Below are 27,836 nucleotides of genomic sequence, written 5' to 3'. Positions count from 1 at the left end.
ACAACAGAAGTTTATTGATGAACCACCTGTCCTGTGCTGACATCCTTGGGAGCCAGAGTGCTCAGGAATGTAGATTTTTAGGTCCTTTGGTCTGAATGGAATAACACAAATGTACAGTATTTGTTTCCCCTGTTTGTTTGTTATAACAGTTCATCATCCCAGGTAACTGGACTAAGTTCTCAAGGGCCACACACTTCAACTACTCATTCAAACTATGGCTTCTTTGTTCGTGCCCCCATTATAAAGATAAATAAGAACCATGTGACTGAGGGCAAAGACTGCATGGCCATAATAAAGGGGGCGTCATTTGTGAGGGTGTCTCAGTCTCATGGGTCCAACTCATACTCGTCTAACTGAAGCCCAGCACGCCCTCCCCTCCAGGCCCTGCAGACCCAGTAGAGCTCTGCTCTGCGGGAACACCATTCCTCAGTGCCCGCAGCTGGTTCTTAATCACGGTAGTGTCCTTGCGTGGCTCAGCTTTCCCTAGAGAGGCCAGTTGTGTTGGATTTGAATTTCCAAATCCCCACTGAGTTTTCTGTTACTTCAGTAACAAAGAGTCACTTAAGGGCTAATAAGGAACCAAGAACGAAAGGCAGAGGTAGAGTGGTTTTTTTAGGTTGTTTAACTCTCCCCTTCCACTCGTAAACTCAATAAAAAGAACTGGTTTTCTTCAGGTAACTCTTCACCAACGGACAATAAATCCAAGCAGACTTGTTGGAAGATCAGCAAAAAAAAAAAAAAAAAAGATTCTTCTCACTGAATTCTATGATGGAAAGGGCCGCTGAGTTGCTCCACTGGGGCTGGCTTTGGGTTCACCCCATAATCCGAGGTAGTGACATTTGATGTGGTAACTAGGAGTCTGGGCCACCAGATTAAGCTCTTGGCTGATCCCCAAAGTAGGAACTTTTTCTCTCCGTCTGTCTATCTACTCACCCAACATCTTAAGTTCTCTGAATTCTGGCTTGACAGATAGCTAAAATTTCTGTTATAATTTTTTTCTCAACCTTATATTTCCAAACCTATGCTTAACATTTTTAAGTAATGCCTTTTCCTTCTGTCATCCTAGGAACTTACAGAGGTAGCTTTTTTTTTTTTTTTAATGAAAAGAACATGCCGAAGGGATTTGCAAAAAGCCCTTCCCTATGTCAGTCTCTGGTCTGAGGAGCCTCTACTTTCAATAAAGCTCACATAATGATACAATGAACAAAAACATAGTTTAAAGGTCAGCTAGGGAAAAATGGCTAGGTGTACGGCCCATTAATCCTAGAGAGAAATCTTCAATTAGAGCCTCATCTGCCCAAAGAACTGGGTTGGGTTTGAATGAGATGATGAGAAAGCTTAAGGGAATGTTGCATTGTGAGTTAATTAAGTGAAGCACCCAGTAACCGAGGTCCAGAGTGAAGCCTGCCATGATCGTTGTCATGGATTGAATTATGTCCCCTCCAAATTGTGTGTATCAACTTGGTTAGGCCATGGTTCCCAATATTGTGTGGTTGTCCTCCATTTTGTGATTGTAATTTTATGTTAAGAGGATTAGGGTGGGATTGTAACACCACCCTTATTCAGGTCACCTCCCTGATCCAAGGTAAAGGGAGTTTCCCTGGGGTGTGGCCTGCACCACCTTTTACCTCTCGAGAGATAAAAGGAAAGGGAAGCAAGCAGGGAGATGGGGACCTCATACCACCAAGAAAGCAGCACCAGAAGCAGAGCGTGTCCTTTGGACCCAGGGTCCCTGCATCTGAGATGCTCTTCAACCAGGGGAAGATTGAGGACAAGGACCTTCCTCCAGAGCCAACAAAGAGAGAAAGCCTTCCCCTGGAGCTGACACCCTGAATTTGGATTTGTAACCTACTAGACTGTGAGAGAATAAATTTCTCTTTGTTAAAGCCATCCACTGCGGTATTTCTGTTATAGCAGCACTAGATAACTAAGGCAATCGTAAACCTCTCTGCATAGCTGCTGCTGAAAGCTAGCCGTGCCTTGATTCCATGGAGACTGGAGGAGCCAGGGGCCTGTTGTGCTAAGGACAAAGCGGCTTAAGGACTTGGGAGGGGTGGCTAAAATGGCTTTTCTCTATGATTAAACAAAAGTACTGGAAGACGGGGGTAACTGAAAAGAGCAAACTCCAACAGCTTTGCAGGGCCCAGTAGTTTACACCATTTCTCCCTGGGTTGAGTCACACTGAGAATCCTTCCCGAGGAAGGAGAAAAGATACAGGGTGGGCTAGGAAACCAACTACTTCCCTTTTTGATACCAAGTCTGGAAACAACATCAATGTTCTCTGAATTCTCTCACAGAAGGCACATAGGAGACTAGATGGTCAACAATGACTCTAGGGCAAAGACGAGAAGCTAAGGGGACAGGGAAACTAGAGTACTGGAAATGGTACAACCAGAATGGAGTGAATGCGAATGATGACACATTGTGAAAAATGTAACTAATATCACTGAATAATTTGGGGAAAAGTTGTTAAACGGGAACCTAATTTGCCGTGTAAACACAAATCACCTTAAACACAGTAAAATACTATTAAAAAAAAAAGAGCAAGGGACTGAATGGTGCCCTCAAGGTGGTTAGCTCAAATGAGTCTCAGTTCCCAGGTTGTCCACACTGGACTGGGCATCTAGGCCTCTACAGGGCCAAGTGGAAGGTAAAGAATGCCCGTAATATGTGTATGCATTGTGGTGCACTGACATGCTCACAGTTGCCAATCTGAATTTTTACAATATCCCTGGAGGCAGAGGTTTTTATTGCATGTTATGGATAAGAACACGGAAACACAGAGCCGTTAAGTGATGTCCCAGGCTCCCACAACCGGCTCGGGGCTCTTTCCACTGCATCAGCCTGTCCCTCAAGCTCTTAGAAAACTCCTCAAAGCATAAGAAACAAAAACCCTTGCTTAGGGCCAAAAGGTGAAGGAGGGATAAAAGATTATTATGGTAAAGTTATTCCAGTTGAGATCCATGGTCTTTGGCACCAATGGTTTAAAATAAAAGCCAAGAGTTCGCAGGATGAAATTCCCTCCACAAGAGGTCAGGACAGTGAACTGAGTCTCTGGAGTCTTGGTGTCTCTTGGAGCTGGGCTGCTACAGGGTCTAGAGAGACTCTTATGGGGGAGAGCAGTCCTATATGCAGAGAAATAGCATACAGAGGTGTGAGGGAAGCTCCTGAGAAAGGTGGTTCTATTCTGTCCTATGACCTTCACTGCCTTCCTGAAGGTGGACTGGGAAGTAGAATTCAGGTTCAAGGCACTTGGGGAACAAGGCCACAGAAATGGTGGTGAAGTTGGAGCACTGACCCCCTTTCCCCACCCTGGGCCCTGCTGGCTACACATTCTTCACTTTTGGGAAAGGGCATCCACTCTCATGGGGTTTCCCTGCCACTCGGGCAGGCTGGCCAGGCTGTCAGCCACTTCCTTCTGCACAGGCCAGCCCCAGGCCTTGAAGAAAGGCACTAGGTTCTTCTGCACTTTTTCAGAGAACTTCTTTACCCACAAGTTCATCTTGCTGGCGTTGTCTCCAGGCAGGCCAGAGAAGGTCTGGTACTCAGCAAAGAGCTGGATGAAGGGCTCCCACCCAAAGGCTTCCTGGAGCTGGGAGAGAGAGAAGGTGCCAAGTGAGGCATCTAGCCTACCAAAGCCACCTCACATAACATGGCGACTGTGGGAGAGAAAGAAGGGGCAGAGTGAGGCATCATGTTGGCCAAAGTGACCCCACATGCATGCTCACAAGTATGTTACAGTGATTTCATCCTCAGACCATTAACTTCAGTCTTAATATCTGCTGCCATGTCCCCACCCACCCTGGCACAGAAACAATCTCAAGGACTCATCCCGCCTCTTACCCACAAATCCTACAACCCCTCAGGCTAGTAGGTGGGGTCACAGGAAACCAAATGTCTGTCATGAGCTGAAAACTCAACAAATGATCAGAAAAAAAAAAAAAAACCCAAACTTGTTGCTGATTCATTGATTCCGATCATAGCAACCCTACAGGACAGAGTAGAACTGCCCCATAGGGTTTCTAAGGAGCAGCTGGTGGATTCGATCTGCCGACCTTTTGGTTAGCAGCCAAGCTCTTAAACACTGCGCCAGCAAGGCTCCTAACAAATGGCAGTCATCGTTATTAGCTTTCATTTAAGAGGATTAAACTTCCAAGTGTTTTCCTAGGCATCATGGCAGGTTTGGAGGCTGGCTGAGCTGAGAAACCCTGGCATCTTCCATGTCTGGCACTTTGGGACCCCATAAGCTGGGAACCTCCAATGTTCCTGGACCCAATAAGGCCTTTAGTTTTTTTTTATAGCCTCTGCTGACCCGTGACTATCTGCTGTGTGGAACAATGCCTTGGGGTGAAAAATGGAAGAAGCAGGTATATCTCAGGGGCTCAATGAGAGCAACTCATACTTTACGGAGAGGCAGCCACTGGGAAGCCTCTGGCAGGAGGCCCTTGATAGCTAAGACTATAGAGCTTTGGAATTAGCGGGGACCTTGGGGCTTACTGGAAATCCTGGTAGTGTAGTGGTTAAATGCTATGGCTGCTAACCAAAAGGTCGGCAGTTCGAATCCATTAGGCACTCCTTGGAAACTCTCTGGGGCAGTTCTACTCTGTCCTATAGGGTCACTATGAGTCGGAATCGACTTGACGGCACTGGGTTTGGTTTTGGTTGGTTTGGGGGCTTCTTGGAGTCCCTGGTGGTCCAATGGTTAATATGCTTGGCTGCTAACAAAAGGTTGGAGGGTGAAGTCCACACAGAGGCACCTCAGAAGAAAGGCCTGGAGATATTCCAAAAATCCGCCAATGAAAAGCCCATGAATCACAACAGTCCAATCCACAACTGATCATGGGGGTGGCACAGGACTGTTCGTTTGTGTGTGCTGTCACCATGAGTCGGGGGCTGACTAGACAGCAGCCAACAACAGACTTTCTTCACAACCTTGGGGTTTTCTTGTTGGGTTGGTGGGTTATTTAGTCATTCATTTTGGGTTCAAGTGGGGTGATGGCAGTTCGAGAACCTTGCTACCAGACAGATCTCCTCAAATACCTCTGGTAAAACAGTTGTCCTGTAGACAGTTATTAAGATGTGACATGACTCTCACTTGACTCATAAAACTAAGGCGAGGAAAAACAGATCAAAACAAACAAAAAAAACCCTACTATTTATGGAGCACTTATTAGGGGACAAGGACACTTCAGGGAGTGAGAGCTGTGACTAAGTCCTGGGGTGTCTAACTCAGAGTCTCTGTCCTTGACCTTGTGCTGTATTAGTCACTGCCAAGGACTGAATAATGTCCCCCCAAAAATGTGTTTATCAAATTTGGCTGCGCCATGATTCTCAGTATTGTGTGGTTGTCCTCTACTTTGTGATTATAATTTTATGTTAAAGGGGATTAAGGTGGGATTGTAACACCCTTACCAGGTCACCTCCCTGATCCAAAGTAAAGGGAGTTTCCCTGGGGTGTGGCGTGCACCACCTTTTATCTCTCAAGAGATAAAAAGGAAAGGGAAGCTAGCAGAGAGTTGGGGACCTCCTATCACCAAGAAAGCAGCACCAGGAGCAGAGTGGTCCTTTGGACCTGGGGTCCCTGAGCAGAGAAGGTCCTAGTCTGGGGGAAGATTTATGAGAAGGCCGACAGAGAAAGCCTTCCCCTGGAGCTGACACCCTGAATTTGGACTTATGGCCTACTTTGGTTTTTGGTTTTGTTAAAGCCATCCACTTCTGGTATTTCTGTTATAGCAGCACTAGATGAATAAGACAGTCACTATTATTTTTTCTTTCATAATACTTCCCATTTCCTCTTACTTATCGTCACAAAATCATGGGGAGGTGAGAGGGACAGGTGGCATTATCTTCATCTTAGAAATTTATAACCTGAGATACCTGGGTGGTGAAGGAGTTGGAGGGCACCTGGGGTCAGTGGGTGCTACTCATCTGTGATGTCTGGGGTCCCACCTCCCACCTTTCTGTCCAGTACCTGAAGGTATGTCTCCAGGGCTGTCCACACACTCCAGTTGCTCAGGGGGGCTCCCTTGCCCAAGTGTGTCTTGATCCTCTTCTCCCTTTCTGGAGGCTTCAGTGCAGGGTGGGCCTGGGCCCTGGGGATGCCCAGAACTGTCTCATTCACGTAGACCGACCACAGATTGCAGGTGGCCTCGGTGGTATGCGGGGGAAACTCCCACCCAGACCGCTGCTGGTTGTGGCCCAGCTCATGGATGGGTCCCCACAGGCCCCCGCTCCTCATGCCTGCCTCATTGGTGAGCTCCAGCACCGACTCCAGGTGGCACATGATGGGGTACCCTGAATGCATCCAGCCTGGAGGACAGGAGGAAGAGATGAGTGTGTGAGGTTCACCCAAACCTGTCTTCATTCCTCTCCATTGTGTGATTTACCCTCCCCATTCTGGTGCCCCAGTGATTGCAGGATCTCCTTGCTGACTAGAACGTAGATGCTCTCCTAGACTCGGACAGGGTCTAATATGTCCCTAGTGCCCCTCCCAACCTCCCTCACCTGAGTTATGCCTCCCCTTGCTCTGGCCCTAAAAAATATGCACGCACTTCACGCAGTCTTTCTGGCTACAGCACGCACTTCATGCAGTCGTTCTGGCTACAGTCTAATGTCTCAGTTTTTCGTGGACTTCCTTCCCACATGTGCTTGCGCGGTCATGTCCTGGGTCTGCGTTTGAAGGTCCTCAAGGGCTAGAGCAGTGCCCTTCTTTGGTCCCCAGCGTAATCCCTTGTTCTCCGGGCTTACACTCCATAATGGTGATGATTTTGTCCAGCCTTCCTACTTTATAGAGAAAACTGACGTCCAGAGAAAACTTCTCCATGTGGAAACCAAAACCACAACCACTGCCATCGAGTCAATTCCGACTCATAGCGACCTTACAGGACAGAGTAGAGCTCCCACATAGGGTTTCCAAGGGGCAGCTGGTGGATTCAGACTGCTGACCTTTTGATTAGCAGCCAAGCTTGTACGTGGAAACCAGAGCTCCTTAGTTTTCTCTACATGCCCCTTTCCTCTAAACCACTTCATCTTTAACATAAGCCTCTTCACTCACGTCCTCTTTTTGTTGCCCTCTCTGACTTATGTTTGAAGGAACTATGTCATTCTTCATCCTCTCTTTGAAACACTCTAATTGCCGTCTGTGAGTGCTGCGTGGCATCTTTTTAGCTTGTTCTACCATCCTGTGGGAAACGCTGGTGGCACAGTGGTTAAGAGCTACGGCTGCTAACCAAAGGGTCAGCAGTTCAAATCCACCAGGCACTCCTTGGAAACTCTATGGGGCAGTTCTACTCTGTCCTATAGGTCGTTATGAGTTGGAATCAACTTGACAGCAATGGGTTTGGTTTTTTTGGTTTCACCATCCTGTGAGATCTCATCTTGCACGTTTAAAGGATTTACCTTCTCATGTGTGAGCATCTTTACATCCCCAGTGAAGCTCATGCATTTTACGTCTTTTTTTCTCCCCACTTCACTAGTAAAGTTATGCTTTGCTCAAAATGGGCTTTTGAAAAAGGCAAAATAACAAGTGGGTGGTGCCCACTGACTGGGTGCCTCTCCCAGGCACCCACCCGCTGAAATCTGCACGTCGGCTACGATTCTCTCAGGGCGGTGGAAGGGGAAGGGCTGGGCGCCCAGCCTGGCCACAGCTGCCATCATCTTGTCCCAGAGGCGCAGCAGGGGCTCTGGGTCGTTCAGGGAGCGCAGGTTAGCGGTCGGCATCGTCAGGATGATGTTGTCCGTCGCCAGCTCCCCCCAGGGTGCCGGGCTCTCCTGGATGACCCTCCTCCACTCCTCCTGTGATGTCTGACCTGAGAATAAGTATAATGGATCCTTTCACCCACTTCTCCAACACTCCCTGGTTGAAAAACACAACTGGGGCCCCAGGAGGGGACACTGAGGCAGCGCATTATTATCGTATGTGTCTCCATGCTGTGAAGTGAAGGAGGGGTCTCTATAGCCTTCTCTCCATCCTGAAGTCTCCATGGATGCAGGGTGCTCTGCATCCCTAGAGACATGCTGTCCCATAACCCTGGACACAGGGCGTCCCATATCCCTGGACACAGGGCATCCCATACCCCGGACATCAAAAAACCTAAACAAACCAATTGCTGTTGAGTCGATTCTGACTTATAGTAACCCTACAGAACACAGTAGAACTGCCCCATAGGGTTTCCAAGGAGTGCATGGTGAATTCGAACTGCCAACCTTTTGGTTAGCAGCTGAATTCCTAGCCACTACGCCACTAGGGTTTCCACCCTGGACACAGGGCATCCCATATCCCTAGACTCAGGGTGGTCCATATCCATGGTTGCAGGGCATCCTGTATCCATGGTCACAGGGTGTCCTGTATCCCTGGCTGCAGGATGTCCCATATCCCTGAATGCAGGGTGTCCCATATGCCTGGACGCAGGGTGTCCCGTATCTCTGGATGCAGGATGTTCTATATACCTGGACATAGGGCCAATATTCAGTTCTTTCCTTCTCTTCCACACACTGACCGCTCCCCTCCTCTACTAACACAGCCGAGGGTCTGCAGATCCCCTCCTGCCTCAGCTCAGCCCTGTTCCCCACTCACCCAGCCTGTAGTAGGGGGCTGGCACAGCCCTCCTGAAGGTGATGGGCATGGGGCCCAAAGTGCTGCCCTTGGGCACGATGATGTAGAGCAGGCCCCCCCAGAGGCAGGAGACTGAACGCTGGGGCTGGTCCATGCAGCACTGGTGGGTCACCACGGGTGCTCGGCACAGCTTGCTGGCCTTGCTCAGGTCATCTGTGTGACAGCCCAGCTGTACCTGCAGGAGAGACCCACCTGAGTCGGGAGGAAGGGCATCCCTGGGGGTGTGGCCTGGGGTGCAGGGCATGGGGATGAGTGTGCCATGGACTCCACTTCCCCTCTCCATGGGCCGTGAGTGGAACCCTACATGTGATAGTGCACCCAGTCTGCAGAATTCTCTTCCAGGGGCTCACAGCTCCATGGGGGGGTCGCTATCTGAGTGTGAGGGATCAAGTGGGACAGATGTGTCCCTGCTCTGGGTACTGGCACTGGGCCCAAGCTGCACGGTGGCTCTGAGTGGGAGCAAGCCCAAGGAGCTGGTCAGAAGCTGTGCCATCTGGCCTGAGGGATGGAGGATGAGGTGTACCCCCCCTTTCTCTAAGGTCCCCTTCCTGGTCAGATGCTCGAGTCCTGTTTCTGTCTGGGCTTGGGGTTGTTTTTCTTAGGTCTAATGCTGCCAGTCTGGAAAGGACACTGACACAGGGTCATCAATGTGGTCAGAACCAGCTCTGAGAATGGAGGAGGCTGGAAGTCTCGGTTCTCGGGGAGGGCAGATTTCGGCAGGAGATGGGATTAAGTAGCTCCCTTCAGGTGTTGAGGAAAGAGGCCAAACTCAGAAAGACCTCGTGCTTGTGGGGTATGGTGAGAGGCTGTCCCTCATAGCTGGAATCTCACAACACCCCCGTGGGTAGGGAAAAACCCTACATGTGGAAATCAGGGGCTTGAGTTGATCCTGGATATGACATGAGTGGCTCTGGGGCCTTGGCTCTCTGAAACTTAGCTGCTTCATCTGTAAAATGGGCAGAATAGCACCTTCTCATACTCCGAGTAGAGTCCCCGGGTTGTGCAAACTGTTAAAATGCTAGGCTGCCAACCATAAGGGTGGCAGTTGGAGTCTACCCACAGGTGCCTCAGAAGAAAAGTCTGGTGATCTACTTCCAAAAATTCAGCCACTGAAAATCCTGTGGAGTATAGTTCTACTCTGACACACAGAGCCACCACGAGTTGCGGCCCAACTGATGGCAACGGATTTTTGGTACCCTGGGCAGCACGGCTGTGCACGAGAGCAGGACACGGCCAAGGATGCAGCTACGTGGCGTTGGGAGGTATCGCTGGGGTGCTCTGGCCTTACCTTCAGGCCAGCAGAGGTGGCGGCTTCCGACAGAGAGACTTCTGCACTCTGCCCTTCTGGGAGGTAGAGCCCTGTGCTTACCCAGGAATCACTGCTGCCTGCCAGAAGCCAAGAAGAAGGCTGAGTGCCCGCTGTGTGACTCCGTCTCCACCTGTCCCGCAGGAGGGACAGCTTCTCCCCTGCTCCCCACATTCACTCATGTGTCCTGACTCATCCTCCTCCATTACCTGAGGCAGAGCAGGGCAGGCCTCCCTGCTGTCCATCCTGCCTCTTCCAGCTACCCACCACCCTGGCCCCACCTGGGTGCTCCTCACCCACACACCTGGGTTGTTCCCATCAATCTCCACTGTAATGGGGTGCTCAAAGAGGTGCAGGGTGGAGGGGCAGGTGCCAGTTCCGAGCCCCTGGGCCAGCTGGGAGCAGTCGGTGCCCGAGCGGGCCAGCTCTGTGGCCAGGCAGAGCAGTGCAGCCTCACGGGAGTCACTGGCCACAGGGTTGTCCCGGCTCACGACTGGGAGGCCGGCCTGGCGCAGTGTCTTTCTGAGCAGTCGGTGCAGGGAGGCATAGACGGGAACACCCTCGGCGGGAATCTGCAGGAAAGCGGCACCATCCATGCCCAGCCTGGTCAGCCAGTTCTTCTCCATGGTCAAGGCCTCCTGGAAGGTGGACAGGGCCCTGCGGAAGTGGTAGTTCTTCATCTCGGGTGTGGGTGTTGGGAAACGGCCTGGATTGAGGGTCTGGGCCAGGATGCTGAGGCCGAGGGGGTTGAGGATGAGGTTCCCAGGGAAGCTGGCCAAAGCGGACTGGCCCGGGTGCTGGGAAGCCCACCACCAGGCTTGGGCCCCAATCAGCAGCCCCCCACCCTCGGCCACAAACTCCTGAAGCTCCTGGGCCTCCTGGCCACTGTACGCCTTACAGCAGTAGACACACAGGTCCCTGGTCACCTGAGGCTCCAGGCTGCAGGCCAGGCCCCTTGCCGAGAGCAGGGGACACAGGCTTTTCAGATCCGTGTTCACCCCAACTTTGCCTGCCCGGTTTCTGGCCAGCCAGCGCACAGCGTTGAGCAGAAAGGCCCTCATCTTGGGAGAACACAGCAAGCCCTCGTGGGCAGCCAGCACCACTCGGCCACGGCCATAGCGGGCGGCGGCCAGGAAGCAGCCGAGGTTGGTGTCCAGCCCGAGGGGGAAGGCCAGCGCCCCATGCACAAGCAGCTGCGAGGGGATTCCTCCAGTCTGGATGTCCAGCTCCGAGACCCCGTCCAGGAGCTGATGCTGATCCTGACTGAGGTCCTCCCCACACCTGGAGACAGACAGAGGGTGGAGGGGCCACAGTCAGCTAACGAGTCAAAGAGCTCACTGAATGGAGAAATCAGTGCTGGGTGGGAAGACAGCCTTGTTCATATTATCTGCTCACTCTTGTCAAGAACATCTTGGATTTTAGTATGCAACATCATATTTCATCAAGTCTAAAACCTAAAACTTACTGCTGTCGAATCAATTCCTACTCATAGAGACCCTATAGAACAGAGTAGAACTGCCCCGTAGAGTTTCCAAGGAGTGCCTGGTGGATTCGAACTGCTGACCATTTGGTTAGCTGCTGTAGCACTTAACCACTGTGCCACCAGGGTTTCCAATCAAGTCTAAGACATGTTAAATAAAATAAACATGGAGTTGTGTGGTTGGCAAAATGACATGGACAATACCCCTAAGACTTACCTTTACTGAAGCTTAAGCCTAGCTTTCCTGTAAATCAGGCCACCTTCATTGACCAGTGAGATGCTGACAGCACTTCAACAGGAAATTGTATAGGCCAATCAGAAATAAGCTTTGTTTGCTTCTGCCTTTTGTCAACAAAAAGCCAGTCACTGTTAATACTTGGTGGAGTACCGTTCCACTTTCAGTTCAGTGCTACCCAATTTCCAAATCTTCTGCCTGAGTAAACCTCATCCAAGAGATTAATTTTTATTATTGACTCAGCTTCTTTTGACAGATATATTTATAAACCTTCTAACAATCGGTGGCATTTCATGGCTCAATTGGTGGTATTAAAATATTTTTTATACGAAGAGTTAAAATGACTTCCTTGGGCCAAGTATGAAACAGAAATTAGTCATAAGGCCATTTATAAAAAAACAACAGCTTTATAACTGAATCCAATTTTAGGCACGTTTTCTCTTCTCAGCATGAGTTTAGCAGTATTTAGCAGTACTTAATCGGCACGGATTAGCAACACTCATCTAGGCAACATATGCCAGTCTAGCACTGAGTGACCAACTTTCCCAAGACAAAAGGGAAATTAAATGTGATTAACTTATCAAAGCAAAAGGCAAGATACTCATCTAAGCTTTAAAAGACATTGCAACTATAAACTTGAGTCCCCTCACCATTTCCTGTTTGAGAACAGCTAGCTTCTCACTCAATGACTGGTTGATCAAATTTTTCTTCCAATAGCAGTGTTTGTTCTCTCCTTGTTGTTGGGTGCTGTCAAGTAGATTTTGACTCATAGCGACCCCATGAAACAGAGCAGAACTGCCCCTAGGGTTTTCTATCTTCATGGGAGCAGATCACTAGGTCATTCTCCCACGGAGCCAGTGGGCGGGTTCGAACCACCAATCTTTTGGTTAACTGAGTGCTTAACTATTGCCCCACCAGAGCTTCTAGTGATACACAAAACACTGATGTTGTCACACACCAAACCAAACCCAGTGCCGTTGAGTCGATTCTGACTCATTGCGACCCTATAGGACAGAGTAGAACTACCCCATAGAGTTTCCGAGGAGCGCCTGGCAGATTCCAACTGCTGACCCTTTGGTTACAGCCGTAGCACTTAACCACTACGCCACCAGCGTTTCCGATGCTGTCACAGACTTAGTGAAATACTGAAGAGGAAGGGAGTGACCTCGTTTGCATACCTAGAAACCCACATTCTCCAAATGCAAGCTTCCAGGAATTCTTCCCATGTAAGTCAGCTAAGTGTTGAATATTTTGGCTTGAAGTTTATATCTTTTTAAATAATTAAACACAAACATGAATTAATTTAGAAAAAATAGCCTATTTTTCCTGGAGAAAATAGTCCTGCTCATAATTGTCTCAGGGCTAGTTTTCTGCAAAACAAACAAACAAACAAACAAAACAAAACTGTTGCGGTCAAATAGATTCCGACTCACACTATTGTGTTGTTAGGTGCCGTTGAGTCGGTTCTGACTCATAGCGACCCCATGCACAACAGAACAAAATGCTGCAGGGTCCTGCACCATCCTCACAACCATTGTTGTGCTGGAGCCCATTGTTGCAGCCACTGCGTCAATCCATCTCGTTGAGGTCTTCCTCTTTTTCACTGACCCTCTACTTTATAACCATGATGTCCTTCTCCAGAAATTGCTCCCTCCTGATAACATGTCCAAAGTATGTGAGATGCAGATTCGCCATCCTTGCTTCCAAGTAACATTCTGGTTGTACTTCTTCCAAGACAGGTTTGTTCATTCTTTGGGCAGTCCATGGTATATTCAATATTCTTTGCCAACACCATAATTCAATACAGTCCATTCTTCTTCGAAGTTCCTTATTCATTGCCCAGCTTTCACATGCATATGAGGCAAATGAAAACAGCATGGCTTGGGTGAGGTGCACCTTAGTCTTCAAGGTAACATCTTTGCTTTTCAACACTTTAAAGAGGTCTTTTGCAGCAGATTTGTCCAATGCAATGCATAGCTTGATTTCTTGACTGCTCCTTCCATGAGTGTTGATTGTGGATCCAAGCAAAATGAAATCCTTGACAACTTCAATCTTTTCTGTTTATCATGATGTGGCTTATGGGTCCAGTTGTGAGGATGTTTGTTCTCTTTATGTTGAGATGTAATTCATCAGTAAGTGCTTCAAGTCCTCTACACTTTCAGAAGCAAGCTTGTGCCGACTCATAGCGATCCTACACGACAGAGTAGAACTGCTCCATACGATTTCCAAGGAGCAGGTGTTGGATTTGAACTGCCAATCTTCTGATTAACAGCCAAAAACTTAACCACTGTGCCACGAGGGCCCCATGCAAAGGAATGCTGGGTAAAACTTCATTCTGCAGGCTCCATGTGCCTGCACTGACCTAGAAATGCATCACAAGTAAATTGTTCCTACAGTGAAACCTGTGAGAGCTGGAACTGCCTTGCTTATCCGGTCTTGCAAGTTTTCCACCTTTGGCAGGGTGCGGTCTTACAACTTTCACATCACTTGTTTTAGTGGAAAATACTTGAGTTTCACTTCTCTGACAGGTTTCTGCCTTACACAGGTTCTGGCTTTCCCAGGTTCTACTGTACAAACACACATTTTATAGTCTCACTGAAATTTGGTAGCTATCTACTCCTTTTGTTTTGAGAAATGGTCAAAAATCTGATGAATACAGAAAAGGTTTTATATTTCAAGATTTTTTTTTACCAATTCGTAAATAATCTGAATGCCCAACCCCAGAAGACTGTTTAAATGTCCATCAATAAGGATTGGTTAAATAAATAATGGTTTAGCCATAGATAGAATACTATGTAATAACTAAAACAACTATATAATATTTTATAATATAATATACTAAATTTAAAAAGATCAGGTTCCAAGATACTGTGCCAATTTTTGACAAGCCAATTTTTGAAAAGCAAAAACATATATAGAAGCAAAATCTAAAGCATAATTATCAAAATGTCTTCAGTAATCATCTTGGCTAGAGGGATTATAGGTAATTTCAATGATTTTTATAAAACTTTACGGTCTTAATTTTCTAAAGTTAGTATCTATTCCATTTATAATAAAAAATAAAACATTAAAAAATAATTTATTCATTCAGGTAACAAAACGGCTTTGAAAAAAGTATCTCTTGCCGAGACAGTTTCTCCTTAATCTCTCTAAAGCATAAAAATGAGGAGATAAAAAGGGCCTGTGCCTGACTGGAACCTAAAGTTTGGAAGTTAAAACCACCAATCGGTAGGTACCTTGAAAGAAAAGCCCTGGCAATCTGCTTCTGTTAAGATTATAGGCAAGAAGTCTGGGGTCTTAAAAAACTAGCGAGCAGCCATCTAAGATGTATCTACTGGTCCCAACTCACCTGGAGCAAAGGAGAATGAAGAACACCAAAGACACAAGGAAAATATGAGCCCAAAAGACAGAACTAAAACCAAACTAAACCCGCTGCTGTTGAGTTGATTCCAACTCATAGCTACCCTATAGGACAGAGTAGAACCATCCCATAGAGTTTCCAAGGAGTGCCTGGTGGATTCAAGCTGCCAATCTTGTGGTTAGCAGCTGTAGCACTTAACCGCTACACCGCCAGGGTTTCAAAGAGACAGAAAGAGCCATATAAACCAGAGACTCCATCAGGCTGAGACCAGAAATAGATGGTGCCCAGCTACCACCAATGACCGCCCTGACAGGAAAAACAACAGACAGTCCTTGATGGGGTAGGAGGAGAGTGGGGTGCAGAATTCAAATCCTAGTAAAAAGACCAGACTTAATGGTCTGACTGAGACTGGAGGAACCCCAGAGGACATGGCCCCCGGACTCTGTTAACCCAGAACTAAAACCATTCCTGAAGCCAACTCTTCAGACAAAGATTAGACCGGACTATAAGACATAAAATAATACTCCCGAAGACTGTGCTTCTTAGTTCAAGTAGATACACAAGACTAAATGGGCAGCTCCTGTCTGGAGGTGAGATGAGAAGGCAGAAAGGGACAGGAGCTTGTTGAACGGACACGGGAAATTCGGGGTAGAAAGAGGGTGGGGACTGTGCTGTCACATTGTAGGGAGAGCAACTAGGGTCACATAAAGATGTGTGTATAAACTTTTGTATGAGAAACTGACGAGCTGTAAACTTTCACCTAAAGCACAACAAAATAATAGTAATAGTAAAGATTACAGCCAAGAAAACCGTATGGAGCACAGTTCTACCCTGTTAACACATGGGGCCACCTCTGTTAACACATGGAGCCACCATAAGTCAAAATCGACTCCATGGCAACTAACGACATCAGGTCTTAGTCTTGCCATCCCGTTTTTAAACTCACTTGGCAAATGTAACATGGGTTCAGGGTTCAGGCATCAGTTCTGTCGACAGCTTTTTTCTCCCCACCTGTAGAGACTCCAGGCTTATTTGTGGGGTGATGACAATGAGGTATAAGACTTAATGATAAGAAATGTTCTGCTCTAAGAGTCTTCCACATGGCCTCATCTGCCCTCCCGAAGTCTCAGGTATGATAGGAAATCTTCAACAAGGAGAGTTGCAGCTCATGAAATTGGGAAACTGAAAGTTTACGCTCATGTGTTTATAAAAATGTTTAAATACGATTATCTTGCTGAGTCGGTCCCTGCGTGGGCTCTGGAGTTTGACCCATCAGGGTGTGGGTCTTGCTTCTTTCTTGGGCAGAACACCCATGTCATCCTGTGAAAGCTACTTCCCCTCTTAAAGCTGCCATTTCCTAATTTGTTTCTGGGGGGCATCACATGAGACAACATTCATGGATTGGCCTATACAGTGCCTGATGCATAGTAAGTCATCAATACACGTTAGTCATTACTTAAAATGCATAATATTCAAAGAATATTTATTTAATGATTAGCCCATTGCCATCGAGTCGATTTCCGACTCATAGCAACCTTATAGGGCAAAATAGAACTGCCCCGTAGGCTTTCCAAGGCTATAATCTTTATGGAAGCAGACTGCCACTTCTTTCTCCTGAAGACGGGACGGTGGATTAAAGCAGACGACCTTTAGGTTAGCAGTCGAGAGTCTTAACCACTGCACCGTCAGGGCTCATTCTTGCCAGACTACACACCTGTAATTTTTGAACTAGATGAAATTTCAAAGGGCGTTGATAAATAATGAAAGAAAACAGAAATTTAGCTAAAAAAAAAAAAAATGTTCTGTATCTATCACAGGCTTTTGTCAGAGAGGGCTAATTTTTTTTTTTTAATGTAACTTCTACAACAAAGAAAAATCTTTTGTTTCTTAGGATTTTTTTTTGTCAGAACATAATGAAAAAACCTTTCTTCCGTGGAGTGGCTAATGGGTTCCAACCATTGACCTTTAGGTTAGCAGCCTAGTACTCAACCAGTGTGCCACCAGGGTTCCTGTATTTGATGATCAGAGACTTTACAGTACTTAAAGTCACAGTTCTGAATATTGACCCTCATTGGACAACACCTTTGGTGTAGGTGACATATAAAACTATACGGATGCATCCTGGCATTTTTGAAGTTGTTTAGAAAACACCAACACTGAATACCACCTGTTATGCATTGAATTGTGTTCTCCTCAAATATGTGTCAACTTGGCTAACCCATGATTTCCAGTATTGTGCGGCTGTCTACATTTTTGTGGTCTGATGTAATTATCCTCCATTTGTGATGTGTTGTGAATTTGAACCTCTATATGTTAATGAGGCAGGATTAGGGTGGGGTGTATCTTGAGCTACACCACCTTACAAGAGGGCGTGACTCAAGTTGTGCCCTTACTCAAGTCACACCTTACCCTTACTCAAGTCACACCTTTTATCTTACAAGAGACAAAAGGAGAGAGAAGCAAGCAGGGACAGGGGAGCTCACCACCACCAAGAAAGAAGAGCTGGGAGCAGAGTGCATCTTTTGATCTGGTGTACCTGAGCTGAGGACTTCCTAGACCTAGGAGATAAAGAATTATAACACCAGCGATGGCACAAGGCAGTGAGAAATGGTGGCAGAGAAACGGCAGCAGTGAACCGGCAGAAGTAGAGCCAGGAGGTAGGCAAGAGATGGTGTAGTGGGTGTGCTGACCCACGGAATGAGAGAGCTGAGCACCTTTGGGCAGGAGGTTTGCTAGCAGAGTGGGGTACCTCTGGGCACTTGTCAGCAGAGCTAGGCTTGCCAATCCATGGAGCTAGAGAACTGAGTGCCTTCAACCCGAGGCTTAATGGTGGAGTGGGGTGTCTCTAGGTGCTTATGGGTGGAGCTGAAGAGCTCTGTAACACTTGCCTGGGCAGGGCAGAGGCTCAGCCGAGGGGCTGAGAGAGATAGGCAAAGAGAGAGAGAGACAGACTGAAAGAGAGGCCTCCCTGCAGCATGGCTAAGAAGCAGTCCTGACCAAAGCGCTGTGTCCTGAGTTGTTCTGATCCTGAATTGTAACCTGTTATGCCACGACACATGGAGATCTCCAAGGAACACCGGGCCCACAGATGCTGAAAGGAGACACGACCTTCCCCCAGAGCTGACAGACAGAAAGCCCTCCCCTAGAGCCGGGGCCCTGAATTTGGACTTCTAGCTGCCTAAACTGTGAGAGAATAAATTTCTCTTTGTTAAAACCATCCACTGTGGTTATTTCTGTTACAGCAGCACTAGATAGCTAAGACACCACCCTACACGCAAAGTTACTAAAGGGCAGGACTACATCGTGATGTCTCTCTGGTTCTAACAGCACCTGGTACTGTGCCTGGTGCGGGGGAGAGGCATCATATAGAAACAGCAAGGCATGCCGCAGACACGAGCGGACATCAGTTCTCCCATCCTCTGGGTCATCAGCTCCATGTGTAGTTCATCTTCTCTCTATCCCAGTACTGAAAATGCTCCGTGTCCCTGGCTAGACCCTCAGTCATACAGGCCTTGTCTGTTCCATCCACCGTGGTTACTAATCTACTTCATTTCACCAGAGGTGTTTGGTTCCTCATTTGTTTCCTCAGCTCTGAAATCTCCCTTGTTCACTTCATTCTGCTTCTTGTTTTATTTAATATATGTTTTCATAAATTCATTCCTGGCTTGAAGCATTCGCAGGGAGTCTGCCTGGCCACTGGGTTTCATTTTTCTTCCAGATGTGGCGGTTTTCTGTTACCTTTCATACAAAGTTTGTCTCTCTTCTATTTCCCTTGTTATTTATATCTGTTCACAGCACATTCACACGGTTATTAAATTTTTCTTCCTCACACCTAGCATGGGCAGCTCTGCCCAGATCTTCCGTGTGTTCTGATATAGCTTGGGTCAGTTCTCCTTGATGCTCTCTGGCTTTCCTGGCTTTACACACACAGACACGCACATGCTGGCACACAGGCAAGTGTGTATGCACACGTGGAGAGACACACGCACACACACGTCCGTACCCATCCACCTCCTCCAATGAGACTGAGGCCTATGCCATGTGTCTCTCCACGTGTCAACCATCTGATGTTGGTGGGACTAGGGAAGGGCTAGTATCTGCTGGGCTGACTACTGTCCTACTGGGGGCCTGGTCTCTCCACCCTTTTTTTACTTTTTAATTTTATTGTGGTAAAATATATATAACGAAACAATACTTGCCATTTAACTATTTTAAATTTTCAGTTCGATGACATTAATTACATTCGTCATGTTGTACAGCCATCACCACCATCCATTCCCCAAACCTCTTCTCCATCTCCCAAACAGAGGCTCGGCGCTCACGAAGCAGTAACTGCACATACTCTCTCCAGCCCAGCCCGGGTGACCACGAATGAACCGTGGTCTCTATACATTTGCCTGTTCTGGATATTTCAGGGAAGTGGAATCACGCAATGCCCGTCCTTTTGTGACTGACTTATTTCACTGGGTATCATGCAGCCAAGGTTCATCCATGTGGTAGCATGTGTCAGAACTCCACTTCTCTTCATGTCTGCATATTACATTGTACGCGTACACCACATTTTTTTATCCATTCTTCTGCTGATGTGCACTTAAGTCGTTTCTACCCCTTGGCTATTGTAAATAATGCTGTTACAGACATTGGTGTACAAGACCACACCCTCTTAGCAGCGAGGTTGGCTTGATCTTGTCTTTGTTGCTGTTAGTTAACATCACATCACATCGGATCTGACTCATGGAGACCTTATGCACAAGAGAAGGAAACATTGCCTTGTCCTGTGCCATCTCCACAATTGTTGGTAGGCTTGAGTCCACTGTTGCAACCACTGTGTATTTTGAGTGCCTTCCAACCTAGGGGGCTCATCTTCCAGCACTATATTGGACAATATTCTATGTGGCCAGGCCTTTCTTCCTAGTCTGCTTACTCTGAAAACTCTTTTGAAACCTGTCCACCATGAGTAACCCTCCTGGTATTTGACATGCTGGTGGCATAGCTTCCAGTATCACGGCAACACGCAAGCCACCATGGTATTACAGACAGACAGACAGGTGGTGGGCTCTATGTGTAAGTGTAATGAAATGTTGACGATCTAGGGTCAACTTTTCCTCTTAGCTCTTCTGTCTTGGTATAAAAGCAGCACGTGCCCTCATGTCTGATTTCAAATACTGAAGTCAAGTACCTGCAATGTCCTTGTGTGGTCATGTAAACTGAGGTGCAGTCAATCCCTGTCCCTGCGGCTTGGATGGGAGGAGACCTTTTGTTGGTTTATGGAGATTGTCCCTCCTGGCGGACCGGTGGGGTGGAGGCAGGGCAGCAGTCGCCTTAGGGTGCTCTGGGCCTGCCAGCAGAAGTTTGGAGTTAAGAAAACTTGCTGGGCCAGTCCAGGGGCCTTTGACCAAGACTGCTGGCAGAAAAGCTCACCAAAAGCCTCAGAGTGAATATCAACTTGATGCAGGAGGACTCTGTACTGGGAACCTTGGCTCAATAGAAGGGCCTTCTTAGTGTTTAGGTCCAGGGCTGTCCAGCTCCAGTGCAGTTCTAGCTGAGGCTGGAAGCCTCTGAGACTCAGCTCCCTTGGCTGTGTGTGTGCCAGGTCCAATCAGGGGGTCCCTGGTGCCCCGTGCTGCTCCATGGGCCTGCCAGGCCACCAACTAGACAAGGAGCAAACATCTAATGGACTGGATGGTACCAAAGTTCACCAGTGTCATAGCATGTCAGGGAAAAACCAACAGGGTGCTGAAGGCCACCTTCCAGGCTTCCCTGGGCTGGCATTTGAAACAAATGCTGCCGTTTGAAATGAGCATGCCTCAGGGCTTCTGGACCATGTGGAGGCCTTAAAAGGACAACCAGCATCAGGCTTTCTGTTAGTAAGACAAGGGCTTGAGTAATCGGAAAGCAAAGAGACAGGGCATATTTGCAGGTTAACTGCATGTTAACAGGTTTCAGGGTGATGCATGCGACCTCGTTTAATCTGTACCAGAGCCTGGGGAGTAAGCATCTATTCCCAGTCAGGTGGTAAGGCTGACAGGGACTCAGCTTTACAGCTCAGGTGTGCAGGCTCCAAAGCGCAAACTCTTTCCTCTCTACAGTGTTGGGGTGGGGGCACAAATTTGCTTAACTTTTAAACCAGGGGTTCTGAAAGAACTCCCCTAACACACACACACACTTTACACTGATAAATGTATAAAGTTCTTTGACACATATGATAGGTAAATGCCTCTCTTGCCTCCTCCACCCCCACATTTTTCTGTAGTTTAAGCATTCTGAAAAGGCAGAAAATCCGTATAAAATGTTTTCTTTCAAGCTATAATTATAGAAAATGTGAAGAGTACAGAAATGTTTAGAGGTGAAAATAATAACCACCCATTAAACTATTACCAGAGATATACTAGTAATACTATCATACTTTCTTCTAACTTTACATATTCCTAGCTATACCTATATCGTTCTAACAAATCTGGCACCATATTGAATACAGAGTTTTATATCTTACTTAGTTTTGTCAGCTACATAAAGTTATGTTCTCGAAAAACTTTTTTCAACAACATAAATGGTGACTATACACGTAGATCTTGCCAGAGGGAATACGCAGGAACCAAACTGACTACATCTGTGGAAAGAGACAATGGAAAAGCTCAATATCATCAGTCAGAACAAGGCCAGGGGCTGACTGTGGAACAGGCCATCAATTGCTCATATGCAAGTTCAAGTTGAAGAAAATGAAATCCTTGACAACTGCAATATTTTCTCTGTTTATCGTGATGTTGCTTATTGGTCCAGCTGTGAGGATTTTTGTTTTCTTTATGTTGAGGTGTAATCCATACTGAAGCCTGTAGGCTTTGATCTTCATCAGTAAGTGCTTCAAGTCTTCTTTGCTTTCCACAAGCAAGGTTGTGTCATCTGCATATCACAGGTTGTTAATGAGCCTTCCTCCAGTCCTGATGCTGCGTTCTTCTTCATATAGTCCAGCTTCTTGGATTACTCCCTCAGCATAAAGACTGAATAAGTACCGTGAAAGGATACAACCCTGATGCATGCCTTTCCTGATTTTAAATCATGCAGTATTCCCTTGTTCTGTTTGAACAACTGCCTCATGGTCTATGTGCGGGTTCCTCATGAGCACAATTAAGTGTTCTGGAATTCCCATTCTTCACAATGTTATCCATAATTTGTTATGATCCACATAGTCAAATGCCTTTGCATAATCAATAAAACACAGGTAAACATCTTTCCGGTATTCTCTGTTTTAGCGAAGATCCTTCTGACATCAGCAATGATATCGCTCATCCCACGTCCTCTTCTGAATCCATCCGGCTTGCATTTCTGGCAGTTCCCTGTCAATACACTGCTGCAACCATTTTTAAATTATCTTCAGCAAAACTTTACTTGCATTTTTTATTAATGATATTGTTTGATAATGTACACGTTCTGCTGAATCACGTATCTTTGCAACGGGCACAAATATGAATCTCTTCCAGTCAGTTGGCCAGGTAGCTATCTTCCAAGTTTCTTGGCATAGACAAGTGAGCACTTCCAGTGCTGCATCCATTTGTTGAAACATCTCAATTGGTATTTCATCAATTCTTGGAGCCCTGTTTTTTGCCAATGCCTTCAGTGCAGCTTGGCCTTCTTCCTTCAGTACCATCAGTTCTCTATCATATGTTACCTACTGAAATGGCTCAACACTGACCATATCTTTTTGGTACAGTGACTGTATGTATTCTTTCCATCTTCTTTTGATGTTTGGTGCATCGTTCAATATATTACCCACAGAATCCTTCAATGCTGAAAAAAAACAGTTGATGTCAAGTCCATCTCAACTCATTGTGACCCTGTGTGTGTCAGAGTGGAACTGGCTTTTCAGTGGCTGACTTTTTGGAAGTAGATGGCCAGGACTTTCTCCAGAGACATCTCTGGATGCCCTCAAAACTCCAATCTTGTGGTTGGCAGCTGATTACATTAACTGTCTGCACCACCCAGGGACTAACAGAGTAAACAGTGTATCTCTACACACTATTATGGAACCCAATGGAAGAAATAATGTGAATGGAAAAAGGTGGAGAAAATTGGGTATATATGCTATTGCCTCATCCAAGAAAGAGAAAAATACCGATATGTGTGTGTGTTTGCTTATATATAAACAAACAATGGAGAGATGAACCATAAGATTAAGAATGAAAAAGGTTACCCACAGAGGGAGGGAGGAAGGGAATTGTATGGGGGCACAGGGACGGAATACAGATGTCTTATTATCTTACTTTGCATTCACATAATTATTTTACATAATTTAAAACAAAATCTAAGTCACAAAACGAATTCCAAAAATCCAAAGTAAAATGAACCAAATGACTCTACTCTACATGCGTATCCACTTGGTGTTACAACTACAGAGAGGAGAAGTACTCTCAGTGACTTTAAGGCACAAACACAAAACATACCTCAGGTTCAGTGGCAGAGATGAGAAATTTAGGCGTGATGAAGAAAAATAGGTTTCATTTGTGGGAGAGGAGTGTCCTTTGGCAATTAAGAGGAATTAGATGGGATTTAAGCTGTTTGTCCCTTAGTATTAGAAGCAAAGACAAGTTAGCATGAGTCAGATCCACCCTAATGTCTCCCAGTGCCACCTCATCATCCACCCTCCGAGGTGGGGAGGGCTTCAGGGAATGCCCACCTCGGGGCTGAGGGGCCGGGGCAGGACAGGGCCAGGGCTGAGGGACCAGGGCAGGACAGGGCCAGGACTGAGGGGCCGGGGCTGAGGGGCCAGGGGCGAGGGGCCGGGGCAGGACAGGGCCAGGCCTGAGGGGCCAGGACTGAGGGGCCGGGGCTGAGGGGCCAGGGGCGAGGGGCCGGGGCAGGACAGGGCCAGGCCTGAGGGGCCAGGACTGAGGGGCCGGGGCTGAGGGACCAGGGGCGAGGGGCCGGGGCAGGACAGGGCCAGGCCAGGACAGGGCCAGGCCTGAGGGGCCAGGACTGAGGGGCCGGGGCTGAGGGGCCAGGGGCGAGGGGCCGGGGCAGGACAGGGCCAGGGCTGAGGGGCTGGGGCAACACAGGGCCAGGGCTGAGGGGCCAGGGCAGAATAGGGCCAGGGCTGAGGGGCCAGGGCAGGACAGGGCCAGGGCAGGACAGGGCCAAGGCTGAGGGGCCAGGGCAGAATAGGGCCAGGGCTGAGGGGCCAGGGCAGGACAGGGCCAGGGCTGAGGCGCCGGGGCAAGACAGGGCCAGGCCTGAGGGGCCAGGGCTGAGGCGCCGGGGCAGGACAGGGCCAGGCCTGAGGGGCCAGGACTGAGGGGCCGGGGCTAAGGGGCCAGGGGCGAGGGGCCGGGGCAGGACTGGGCCAGGGCTGAGGGGCCAGGGCTGAGGGGCCGGGGCAGGACAGGGCCAAGGCTGAGGGGCCGGGACAGGACAGGGCCAGGGCTGAGGGGCTGGGGCAACACAGGGCCAGGGCTGAGGGGCCAGGGCAGAATAGGGCCAGGGCTGAGGGGCCAGGGCAGGACAGGGCCAGGGCTGAGGGGCCGGGGCAAGACAGGGCCAGGGCTGAGGGGCCAGGGCAGAATAGGGCCAGGGCTGAGGGGCCGGGGCTGAGAGAAAGCCGGACAATGAAAAAGGAAGAACGTAGAATGAATGCATTTGAATTGTGGTTTGGGTAGGTGAAGAATACTGAATATACCATGACTGTTACAGAAGAGGAAACCCTGGTGGCATAGTGGTTAAGTGCTATGGCTGCTAACTAAGAGGTCAGCAGTTCGAATTCGCCAGGTGCTCCTTGGAAACTCTATGGGGCAGTTCTACTCTGTCCTATAGGGTTGCTATGAGTTGGAATCGGCTCGACGTCGGTGGGTTTTTTGGTTTGGTATTCCAGAAGAAAATAAGTCTCAGAAGAAATACAACCAAAATGCTCTTTAGAAGTGAAGATGGCAAGATTGCAGCTTGCTTACTTTGGACACGTCATTGGGGAAGACCAACTGCTAGGAAAGGACATCATGGTTGGTAAAGTAAAGGGTCAGTGAAAACGAAGCAACCTTCTATGAGATGGACTGACACAACAGCCCCAGTAATGGGCTCAAACATGCCAGCGATCCTGAAGATGGTGCAGGACCTGGCGACGTTTGGTTTTGTCACACATAAGGTAGCTGTGAGTTGAGGGTGACCCCATGGCAACTAACAGCATGCTCCAGGCACCGGACCCTGGGAGACGAGTAGGGAATAAGACACACTTTTCTACGGAGCTGGTCGTAGCTGGGCTATAGGAAGAGTGGGCTAAAGACGCAGCCCCTCTTACGCATCAGTGCCTTTGGGATTTGATTTGTATCCTGGATTGTATTTGTGCTGACTCCAGCGCTGAGTGGAAAACCGCTTGCATTAAAATGCAGGCTCACTGAAGGGCAGATGGGGGAGCTTCAAATCTGTTAATTAAAGCGAGCCAAACTCCCCATCAGGGGAATACCACTCACCTGACTTGAAGTGGGATCTTGGGCACCTTCTTCGAGACCTTGAACCGGCCTTTGTCCCCATAGGTATCAGTGAAGTACACCCCAGCCACACTTGTCACCTGGTTTCCAGGGAACTCAGACAGCACCTTGTCACGGCCATGCTGACTGGCCCAATACCAGGCTTGGCCCCCGATGAGCAAGCCCCCTCCACGCTTCACAAACTGGACCAGGCGCTCCGCCATGGTGTCATTGTAGGCGTTGATGCAGTAAACCCCCAAGGACTCTCCTGGTTCTTCCCCAGCCTGTGCCTTGACACCAGATTCCTGAAGGATGCCTACTAGGGGTGTCAGGGATGGGTGCACGTCAATGGGAGCCCCAGGGGTGGGGCAGAGCCAGTGCACCGCGTTGAGAAGAAATGAAGCCAATCCAGTGTCCATAAGGTAGCTCTCATGAGACACCACCACCAGGCGGCCCTGGCCATAGGAGGAAGCAGCGATGAGGACCTGTCCCTTATCATTCACCATCACCGGGAAGGCGGCTTCTCCAATCAGCAACAATTCACAGGGCACAGGATCTTTTGGGATATTCCAGCTTGTCACCCCATTCATGAGAGCCTCGAAGGCTGCAGAGGGAGTTGCCATGGCTCCACCGGGTTCTGCAGAGGGAACCAGAGACTCAGCCCAGTCAGAACAGACAGGGAAGAGGTGAAAAAGCAAACCACTGTGTGCATTCACTCAAAAAGCACACACTGGGTTCCCCACTGCGTGCCAGGGGCTGTTCTAGCACAGGGGGTGCAACAGGGAGGAAAAAGACAAGGCCCCTGTTTTCAGGAGTCTGATACTTCAGAGGGGGAGGATATTCAGTAAATTAGGAGATAAGCAGGCAAACAAAATACAGCAAGTAATCATTGCTATGGTGAAAATAAAGTGGAGTGGCTGGAAGGCTACCAAAGCCTGGGTGACAAGAAAGGCCTCTGTGAGGAAGGGACATCAAGCCAAGACCAGAATGCTGGGGAGAAAGGTCTTCTTGCAATGGGAGGTACTTGTGCAGACTCCTGACACAAGAAACTGTTAAAGAAACAAAGACAGTGATGGGCTGGAGAGAGTACTGGGTGGTGGGGGGTGCTGGGTAGGTCCTGGGTCCTCGTTGCTCCCGGCCAGTTAGGTTGATGGATGTGAGGTGACTTAGTATTTCACGTCTTTGGATGGAAGGTTAGGGACCTGCCAGAAGCTGCATTGTGCTCAGTGTTTCCAGCCAAGCGGGGGAGGCCCTACCTTTGTCAGGGTAGCATCCTGGGGTTTCTGGCAGTCTTTTATCCAGTGTCTACACTGGGCTGTTTAGTCCCTTCAAAGCAGCTCTCTGGATAAGCTGCCTGCCCTCAATTTTCACGTCTATAAAGGAGAGCACTCTGTCCTTGGAGAAGTGTTTGTGAAGGTCAGGAGCTCACAGGTAAAAGTGCCTGGGGTTGGGGCCCAGGATCCCACACACACTGAGGCCTGAGCAAATGCCAGCATTTTTCTGGTCACTGCCCTTCTAGCGTTCCCACATTACAAGGACAGTGAAGCCAATGCTATGGTGCCCCCTCCCCAAGGCCCAGGTCTGGCGGCCTCTCCTGCGCACTCAAGCGCTTTGGGTCTCTGAGTGGAAGGAGCCAGGACAGTTGATGCCTGGCCAGCTTCACCCTGTGGATGGTGCCAGTTGATGTCATGTGGGAGGCTACCAAGTGCCTGGGGGGAGGGTCCCTAGAGGAATCAGAGCCCCAAGGCACAGTGGCTGACATCTCAATCGCACACCCTATTGACTTCCCCTCCTACGTGCCTCAGTCTCCCCACTTCCTCCATGGCTGCTGGACTCACTTCCCAACAACTCCGGGAGTGGAGTCCTTGACTCAGGCTTCGCCTGGAGCAAAGGGAAACTGAGTCAGATACGACCCCGGCCACATTGGCCTCCTTCTTCCGACCTGGTTCCCTGCCAGCCAGCCTGGATCCGACTCCCCGTCTTCAAGAACTCCCTCCCACCTTTAGCGGACCACGGTCTGGGCTCAGCCCATCTGGCTTCCCGGGTTCCCTTAGTCGCCTTCCCCGGGCCCTCCCTGATCAACCCGACCTCCGGGGACTAAGTGCGCGCCCACGTCCCCGTCACCCGGGACCCTCAAGCCCTGGGAAGGGGAGCCGTGAGTTGGAGATCGAGCGGACCAGAGCGCCGGACGCAGCCCTCGAGGAGAGGACAGGCCGATAGCCGGCCCGGTCCGGGTCCCCCACGTCCTGCCTGGGCGCCCGTCCCCCGCCCACCCCCGAGGGCTGCCCGCACGGTGGTCGCGGTCACCTGGACTGCCGGGGCTCGGCGGGGCTCGGCGGGGCTTAGAGGGGCTCGGGCGGATGCGGCGGCACTTGTGGAAGGAGGTGTGGGC

General features: G+C 48.8%; 1 protein-coding gene across 2 annotated transcripts; it reads right to left on the bottom strand.

The window, feature by feature from the left end:
* On the bottom strand, positions 1–27,836 carry TCAF2 (TRPM8 channel associated factor 2). Of its 2 annotated transcripts, XM_049894104.1 has the most exons (8): positions 27,752–27,836; positions 25,448–26,081; positions 10,225–11,201; positions 9,903–10,000; positions 8,576–8,789; positions 7,569–7,808; positions 5,972–6,309; positions 1–3,592 (listed from the first exon to the last, which is right to left on the bottom strand). In XM_049894104.1, the coding sequence occupies exons 2-8, from the start codon at positions 26,065–26,067 to the stop codon at positions 3,338–3,340; spliced, it is 2,742 nt and encodes a 913-aa protein (XP_049750061.1). In that variant the 5' UTR covers positions 26,068–26,081; positions 27,752–27,836; the 3' UTR covers positions 1–3,337. The 2 variants fall into 2 exon arrangements, with proteins under 2 accessions (XP_049750061.1, XP_049750062.1); XM_049894105.1 differs by lacking the exon at positions 7,569–7,808.

The sequence above is a fragment of the Elephas maximus genome, chromosome 8 (genome assembly GCF_024166365.1).
Source record: "Elephas maximus indicus isolate mEleMax1 chromosome 8, mEleMax1 primary haplotype, whole genome shotgun sequence".
In the NCBI taxonomy this organism is placed as follows: domain Eukaryota; kingdom Metazoa; phylum Chordata; class Mammalia; order Proboscidea; family Elephantidae; genus Elephas; species Elephas maximus.
The sequence above is the reverse complement of the archived record's forward strand: the minus strand, read 5'-3'. Positions and strand labels throughout refer to the sequence as shown.